The sequence below is a fragment of the Artibeus jamaicensis genome, unplaced genomic scaffold, assembly GCF_021234435.1.
Source record: "Artibeus jamaicensis isolate MK-2021 breed Jamaican fruit bat unplaced genomic scaffold, CSHL_Jam_final contig_2377, whole genome shotgun sequence".
In the NCBI taxonomy this organism is placed as follows: Eukaryota; Metazoa; Chordata; class Mammalia; order Chiroptera; family Phyllostomidae; genus Artibeus; species Artibeus jamaicensis.
The window spans coordinates 847,225-856,449 of NW_026521496.1; the positions used below are offsets into that span (position 1 = coordinate 847,225).

The 9,225-nt window shown below is 38.0% G+C and overlaps 1 protein-coding gene across 3 annotated transcripts in view; it reads right to left on the bottom strand.

The window, feature by feature from the left end:
* Positions 1-9,225, bottom strand: part of PHKA1 (phosphorylase kinase regulatory subunit alpha 1) — a 148,866-nt gene extending 139,641 nt beyond the window's left edge. For 2 of the 3 annotated variants that reach the window (XM_037145459.2, XM_053662306.1), the window contains exons 1-3: positions 8,797-9,225; positions 8,022-8,180; positions 1,670-1,717 (exon numbers count right to left, since the gene is read on the bottom strand). In XM_037145459.2, coding sequence (XP_037001354.1) covers positions 1,670-1,717; positions 8,022-8,180; positions 8,797-8,874 — 285 coding nt within the window. In that variant the 5' untranslated portion in view covers positions 8,875-9,225. The remainder of the gene's footprint in view (positions 1-1,669; positions 1,718-8,021; positions 8,181-8,796) is intronic. The other variant, XM_037145458.2, reaches the window with a different exon arrangement.

Sequence of the window (9,225 nt, forward strand, 5' to 3'; positions counted from 1 at the left end):
CTGTGACAGCTGTCATATTAGCGTGCATTAAAAAAAACTTATCAAAATTGGTAAAGTTTTATGTAGCCATTTTAATATTGAAGATGGAAGAAAATATGCAACATTTTTGACATATTATGCTTTATTATTTCGAGAGAGATCAAAATGCAGCTGAAACGCAAACGATTTGTGCAGTGTACAGAGAAGGTGCTATAACTGATCCAAAATGTCAAAAGTGGTTTGCGAAGTTTCATGCTAGAGATTTCTCTCTGGATGATACTCCATCAGGCAGACCAGGAAGTTGATAGTGATCAAATTGAGACATTAATTGAAAACAATTAACATTATACCACATGGGAGACATCTGACATACTCGAAATATCCAAATCAATAAAATTATTGGTGTAAATTAAAAAATGTGTCTTTTACTTTATGGAAAAAACTAAAAAAACTTTCTGGCCAACCCAATATTATACCTTTAAATATGGTCCACTAAATTAGTGAATTTAAACCTATTTGATAAGATAGAAAATGCAAATATCTCAAATACCAAAGAAAGTAGCAAGTGAGGACAAAAATAAGAAATGATGGCTGTGAGATAGTCCAATAGAGAGAGTACTAGTAAAAAAGGTTAAACTAGGCAGAGTTGATTTCTTCGTATTTTAGACTTGTTGAATGCCTGTGAATGGTTATTTTATTAATCCAGGCCTCAATTTTTCCTTCTAATAAAATGCAATATTGGTTTCAAGAAAATCAGTTCAGTTTCAAGGTGTGCAACTTTCTGTAAATCTCCTAGGATAAAGGGAAAGCACTTTTGAAAAATAAAACATTTTTTAATATAAAATATCATAAATACCTAAAAGATAAACCACAGACTACTAAAAATTATTTGAGGTTTGTGACAAAGGATGGATAACCATAATGTTCTGGAACTCCTCCAATAGGCAAGAAAGAGTCACCGAAAAGAAAGATAGTCAAAAGACCTAAGAGACAATTTAATAGGAGAAAAAATGCAAAGTTTTTAATCTACACATGAAAGGATGCTCAACTTAATTCAAGATCAGGAAAATGCAAATTAATGCAAGGAGATGTAAGTCCTTGACTCCTTACCTGCAATCACAGAATCTGGAACACTCCCAAAGGTTTTTTTTCTCCTAAGTATTGCATCAAAATTCGTTTTGACATAGGGAAATTTGTAGTTTCTATTTATTTTATTAGTATGAAAATGCATGTTTCCCTACAGAGAGATTAATGTTTTTGATAATAGAGTGCTGTTATGGACCTGCTGAGGACATAACATACTACATGGTACACATGCTATAGTGCCTTCTAAAATCTGAAAAAATCTGAATTTTAAAATTTATCAGGTCCCAAGGGTTTCAGATGGGCTTATAGAATTGTATCATCATTTACTCAATATAGATTACATGTACAGCGATGATGAAGTATATTAAAAAATCATTTGTAAAAAAGTGAAAAAAGGACTAGAAGGAAACATTCCAGTAGTAACTGGGTGGTAAAATCATGGGTGAAATTTCCCCCCCCCCCTCAATTCTACAACTTCTCTAAAATTAGTGTGTACTATTAGTGAAATTGAAAAAAATATGTACATATATGATATAAACATTCCCTAAGGGGTGAAGAAAGTACAACAATGTGCTTTTATTACAGAGGGGGCTGTTAACAATACCTGTCTGATCATGCAGTGCAGCAGTCCCCTCATCAGTTTCACTACACTCTGCAGAAATAAATGGAAACAAGAGTGTTATAAACATCCCTAGATGCAAGAACACTTACTCAGCAACTGCTGTTGGTACATGACCTTTTGAGGACAAGTAACCCTATCCTGGGTTCCTATTTACATGGCATTTACTTTATAAGTACACAGAAGAGCAGATTGCAGCTAAAAGTGGAATCAAAAGCTGTAGTTGGTGACTCCTCCAAGTTAAAAAGTCTAAATTCTAATACATTCATGTAAAACTAAGCCAACCAACCTATTAGAGGATATTTCACCTGGAGAAAATGGGTGAGTCAACTCAAAAATCATAAAGCTATGAGGATATTCTAAAATATATCTCATGGCTTAGAAAAGCCAACATTATCATGTTCACTCTTTTCTAAACTAGCCAAGGCTTATCTTCAATAGTCCACAGAAATATTTATCTGGACAGTTTTCCTAAAGAATAAAATGATCGTCAATTTAGAAAAACTGTAAAGGGCAATTGTTTTTTTTTTAATTTTTAATTAATTTTATTTAGTTATTTTTCAAGTACAGTTTTTTTGTCTATTTCTCCCATCCCAGCCTCCCCCCCCCTTGCTCCCCCCTCCCTCCCCTTTCCCCCCCCCTTAGTTCTTGTCCCTGTGTCCTTCCTATTTGTTCCTCCAAATCCCTCCCCCTTTTCCCCCTTAACTTCCCTTCCTTCTCCCCTCTGGTCATTGTCCCCTTGTTCTCTATTTTAGTGTCTTTATTTTTTTTCCTGCTTGCTTGTGTGTTTTGTTATTTAGCTTCCTGTTAAAGGTGAGATCATATGGTATTTTTCTTTCAGCACCTGGCCTATTTCACTCAGCATAATGCTTTCCAGTTCCATCTATGTTGTTGCAAAAGGTAGTAGCTCCTTCTTTCTCTCTGCAGCATAGAATTCCACTGCTGGGATTATATCCTAAGAATCCTAAAATATCAATATCAAAGAACCTATGCACCCCAATGTTCATAGCAGCACAATTTACAACAGCCAAGAGTTGGAAGCAACCTAGGTGCCCGTCAGTAAATGAATGGATCAAAAAATTGTGGTACATAAAGGGCAATTGTTAGTACAACTCAACCCCTTTTCCATGCAAAGAAAAAAGCCACAACTTCTTAAGTCATTATTTCTCTTACTAGGACCTGGCAATTTCTAAAGCAGTTTTCTAATCACAGTACTTTAAAATTCTGATTACCAACTATAGAGTATACTAGTTGGTATAATATAATATAGTAATAATAATTATATTTAATTATAATATAGTGTAGTAATACAATACCATATGATACTACATGATCCTATTCTATCCTATCCTATATTAATTATACTAAATGACACTAGAAGGGCCCATAAACAATGGCATGAATAGGCAATATGTTTTGAAAGAACATCACCAAATAGTCTCTCAATTTCTCTAAGCTTTCTGTTTCACAGTCCAGAAGAAATACAACCAGGTTACTCCAGGGAATGCTGGCTCAGAGGTGGCTTCAGGACACCTCTGCAAAATAATCTACTTAGGAGATGCACTGTTCTGATATTCTTTCAAAATATTTTAGTGATAAGCATGATAAGAATAAGTACCTATTAATTATGCTCCAAGTCTTTATGAAGTACTTTATTGAAGGAAAAATAAAAAGTGTATACTTACAAAGCTACTGGGAGAGTAGTTTCTATCTATAAATGGTCTCCTCCCCTTACAGATGAAGGGGAGAGAGAGAGAGAGAGAGAACATGATCTTGTCACCTTTTAAATCATGAAGCGTTTGTTATAAAGTAGTGAAACTGGTTGCAACTCCTATACAAAAATATCTATCATTACTCTGACCCTAATAAAAGACATTGTCCTTTAATATACCCTGTTACAGAAAGCATTTAACACAGCCTTCTCACTGTGGGAAGACTTTATTCAATTCTGAATTATGTTCTACATGTTACCACACACTCACAGGTTTCTATCACATCCTTTCAACTCTCTTTATCATCCAGCCCTGCTATTCCCACCTACATTTAATTTAAACAGAAAACCTAGGGAATCATGGACCTAGGGGAGGATTCCTGATTGTCATCCATTTTTGTCCTCTTGAAACAGCTGTTGTCAGCCATTTCTGTCCTCAAATTCCTTCCAACTTCCAAGTCAGGATAGGATAAAATTAGTAGGAAGCATGGGGAGGTAGAAATAAAGGGGAGTTATCTGGATTTTGTGTTCCCCTAAGCTGGCCATATTCACTTCAGGTGCACTAGGTGGTATTAACTATACATGTATTCATATCCCAAGGCTTATAAGCACACCAAGTGACACCCTCCTCTCACCTATTCATTTGGAGGATATAGATCTATGTACTTGTAAATTGATTGTGTAAAGGTATGTAACTATGTACAACCATATCTATATAAGTATTAGTATCTCTCCCTCCAGGTTTATGCACAATCAGATACTTTTTGAGCATCTAAAATATTCAAAATACTCTACCAGGTTTTGTGGAACTTAATGACAAAGGAGACAGGACAAACCTGTTATTTTAAAGAAAATACTACACTACAACCATGTCTACCTAATAATTCTTAGTTATCCTTTAAAACCCAACTCCTCTGAATCTTTCCTTGCCTTGTTCAAGGAAATTGGATACTCCCCCCTCTGTGTGTTCCCACATAACTTTGTACTTATCTCCTCTATATATAGTATTAGGACAGATACTGTCCTTTTGTTTATATATCTGTTTATTTATATATCTGTCTCCCCCATCAAACTACGAACTCCTTAAGAAAAAGGGAAGGGACTATATTCAGAAATACACCTTAAGCCCTGGCTGGGATGGCTCAGTGGATTGAGTACCAGCCTGCAAACCAAAGGGTCCCCAGTTCAGTTCCCCGTCAGGGCACATGCCGGGGTTGCTGGCCAGGCCCCCAGTAGGAGGCATATGAGAGGCAACCACACATTGGTGTTCCTCTCCTTCTCTTTCTCCTTTCCTTCGCCTCTCTAAAAATAAATAAATAAAATCTTTAAAACAAGAAATATAGCTTTAAGTCAGTGGACTAAGCAGGCTGTATTTTGAATATATATATTCCATGCCTGCAAGTAACTCTCAAATAATTTGTCAAATAAATTGTGTGCATGCATGTGCTTAAAGAGAGGGAAGGTGCAAATACGACAAAATGTTAACAACTAGGGAATGTAGATAAAGAGTACTTGCAAATATGTTCATTTTACTTTTTCAACATCTCTTCTGTAAATAAAGTGTAAACTAATCAATAAAAAAAACAAGCAAGCAAAATACAACCAGAGACATTGAAATAAAGAACAAACTGACAGTTACCAGAGAGGAGGGAGGAGAGGGATAATAGGGGAAGGGCAATCAAGGAACATATATAAAGGACCCATGGACAAAGCCAAAGCGGGTAGGTTCGAGGGTGGGAGGCAGGGATGGGTGAGTCAGGGGAGCGTGGTAGAGTGGAAATGGAGACAACTGTACTTGAACAACAATTAAAAAAGAGATAATGGAGAAAAAATAAAAGATAAATCCTAAAAAATCTTCAAACATAAAAAATCAAGGTTAAATACAAATTTTGTCCCATTTAATTTGGTATCTATTATAGGACCTGACACATGGCAATTATGTAAAGTGTGCTAAATGAAAAATAGAAAACAAGCGCATACCATAAGTGATCTAGAAACCCCAAGAAGCTAGTCCTGAGAAAGAAGTGATCACTGAGTGGCTTATGAGGATAGGAGCCACAGAAAAAGTGGGACTGGTGCTGAGCTTTGAAAGAAGAGTATTGGCTCAGATTAGAAGAGAACATGTCTCACAAATGGGAGAAGCAGCTCATAAAAAGATTTGGAGGTGGGAGTATCCATGGAGGAAAAGTTTGAAAAAGACTGAATCTAAAGTGATTAGACTGAAGTTGTAGTCATACTGCCACCAAATTCTAGCCTGCTTCAATCCCTTCACTTATAAATTATGGAAAATAATATCTAATTTACAGGGTGTTGTGAAAATCAAATACTCGTAATTGTGAGGAAGTGTGTAGCACAATGAAAAGTACTTATACAAATGTAAGATATTTTTATTAGGAATTGTTAGATTAATGAAGATACTGATGTGGCTGGGACTCAGGGTCTAATGCAGAATACCAGCATGATATAATACTGTTTAGGAACAAATCCTTGCCTATCAATCCAAAACATTAAGATTTTTCTTATTGGAAAATGAGAGCCACAGATAGATAGAGAATGGAAATGACATAATTTAAGTATGGTTTTCACAACAGTGTTAAGTGATCAAGGTTTAGACTAGAGGCAGAAGGGATGAGAAAGGAGGGAATGGATTCAAGAAAAAAAAATTAGAAGAATCACGCCCTGGCTGGTGTAGCTCAGTGGATTGAGCGCGGGCCTGTGAACCACAAGATCGCGGTTCAATTCCCAGTCAGGGCACATGCCTGGGTTGCAGGCCAGTTCCTAGCAAGGGACACAGGAGAGGCAACCATACATTGATATTTCTCTCCTTCTCTCCTTCCCTCCTTCTCTCCTTCCCTTCACCTCTAAAGATAAATAAATAAAATCTCTTAAAAATAGATTGTCTTACATATTTTTAAAAAAAGAAAAAAAAATTATAAGAATCCATCAATTTTGGTCTGCCTGTATCCAAAGGCAAAAGGGACAAGTTAAAAATCACCCTTAAGGCAACACTTTCAAACCCTGTTTTATAGAACACTAGTCCAGGAAATTCTGAAAAAAACTGTAATACACTTGAGGACATCAAAGGCTATGAGAAATTATGGAGTAAAGAAACCTGTTATTTAACATAGCCCCAAATTTAACTGACCTAGTATTCTATGGAACACACCATGGGAAATGTTATATGTAACAGTACCCAGATGACCAGTATACTGAAGGCACCAATAAGAGAAAAAGGAATTGTGTAGTGAGTTGCCGTTGTTTGGTAGTCCATTTTGTTCGTTTTTAACAGGAAAGGTGGCATTTCAGACATAATGAGTTTGAGAGGCTACAGGATATACAGGGGTAATTGAGAAATGTATAGTAACTAGAATGTATAGTAAATAGTATGTAGGATTTGGGTGGTGGTGGTAGGGAATAGTATTACAGGTGATTTTTAACACTTCTCTAAATTTTCCAAGTTCATACAATGGCTATGCATTATTTATATAAGTCATAAAAATATTGATCTGTACTTCCTGGGCTAAAGTAAAAACTCTGATAACCTTATTTTGTGATGGGCCTAAGTACTTCTCAATAATGGCTTGAAAGAATAACAAATGCCTACTATTGCAGAGGACAACACAATGAAAGTTCCCTATTGCCAAGAACTGCAACCCATAACACGGTGGTGCCCTTAATAATAACCAATCTCAATATTCTGATTTATAGATGAATACTGAAGCTAGGATTGCCTGAGTCTAAGGGACACCACTTGAAAAAGTGGCTGGTATGGAGAGAATCTTAACCACAATGGAAAATAATTCAAATATACCTTACAACTGACAGCAGAGTATCTCACCATTAAAAGTCCTATTAGCCCAGAATTGTTTTCTTGGTATTCAAAAAGACAAAGCACCCTGTGTTTAAACAGTTTTAGAAAGAATGCTTCTTTACAGAGGGGAAGGGCTTTAAAAGTTAGTTTAAAGGCCTCTGTTGACTCTGACCTTACTTTGCTGTGAAGAGGGGGGAAGAACAGGCTCTGCAACCATGGCCACGGGTATAAAAATTAACAAATAAACAGTCTTTACTTTTGTGTAATTGGGAAGGTCTGCCAATTTGTATCAGTTACCGCAAAACAGATACCACTATCATTTTCAAAAGTGAAGTAAAATTGTATATACCTGCCACCAAACATTCTTCTCAATAAGAAGTATGTTGGATACTGCAAAATCAGTTACCGCAAAACAGATACCACTATCATTTTCAAAAGTGAAGTAAAATTGTATATACCTGCCACCAAACATTCATCTCAATAAGAAGTATGTTGGATACTGCAAAATACATTTACTTATAAAGAGGACTATACATTTTAGCAAAGATTCCAGGATAGTATTTTCCACTGTAACAGAACAGACTACCTACTTTCCCAGAATCAGCAAGTCTCAAGTCTCCACTACAAAAAAAATAAGTACAATACAGGAATGATTTTTTGGAATAATTTTAGGAAGGTGGGAAAAAAGGCAAAATAGAGTTCTCTTAACTCATACGGGCTAGGCTATGTTTTCTTCAATCTTCCTCACATACACAAACCCAACCCAACACACCACCACAGAGCTCTAAATGTGTTTCTATCCTTATTTTGAGTACCTGCTCCAATTCATAGGCCTTTGCCTTATCCTCATCTCGGTCTGCATTCTTCCGATAGGCCAGGCCCAAACCCCACACAGCCAAGATGCTGTACACGTTATCACGGACCCACGCATCTTTCTGATCATAGCTGGCTGGAAGCAAGCCAGTCACTGGATTCTGCAAGGCCAAGAAAAAGAGGACAGGCAGGTAACCATAGCATGTTAATATTACGAAGCACTCTATCAAATGAAATACTTAGGGACTTTGGTCTTATTTCTACTTCCTCAGTCCTGAGTATTAACAACCTCTTCCTCTGACCAAGTGCAAGCAAATGTTATCTTGAATAAGAGGAAAGAACTGTCTGAAGACTTAGAACTCTGAGGTGTGGGTATTATTAAAAGAAAGGCAGTGTTTTAACTTTCCAGTTAGAATGAGCTACCAACGATAAACCAACATTAAAAAAGTATTTAAAATATAATTAACAATATATACAAGGTACCTCAGATGTTCACAATAGTATAGTCTTGAGATAGCTAAACATACCTTGTTTTCTCTGGCAAGAGGGGAAGGAGGGGAAGGAGATGACGCCCAAACCTGGGGAGGGTTGTCAATAAACTTCAACACATCTTTCAACTCTGTACCCTGGAACCCAGTTGTGGCTTGCAGGCAGGGGGCTCAGAAGCCATGACTCAGGGCCTGTGGCTAAGGGTGCCTGACCTCCAGCTAGGGGACAGGAGAACCTGCTACACACACACACAGGTTCACCCAGAGTCCCAGGCGACACTTAATTTACCTGATGGCACAGAATGGTCTGATGCACCAGCCTTGCGTAGCCATCCAGCCGGACCCCCGAGTTACTCCTGCTCCTCATCGTGCCACGACTCCAATACCCTCAGAGAAACAGCCCGGGTGCCGCAGGGGCTTTCGGTCCTCTTAAGGAAGGTGACTCCCACGCAGCTGCACCCTCTCTGTGGGAAGCCCGAGTGCCAGGCCCCGGCAGGACACTCCCAATGCTCAGGCCTCCGGCCAGCCGTCTCGGCCACGGCAGCCCCTGGAACCCACCACAAGCCCTTGCACCCAAACCTCCTGAGGGCGGTTTCTCCCAGCTTTACACCTTTCCGTCCTCAGCGTGTGGCTCAAGCAGCTTTCGCTCAACTCCCGGAGACGACGCGCCCACAGCTTCACCCCCGCCCCTGCAGCCCTCCTCAGCGCCGCCTCCACC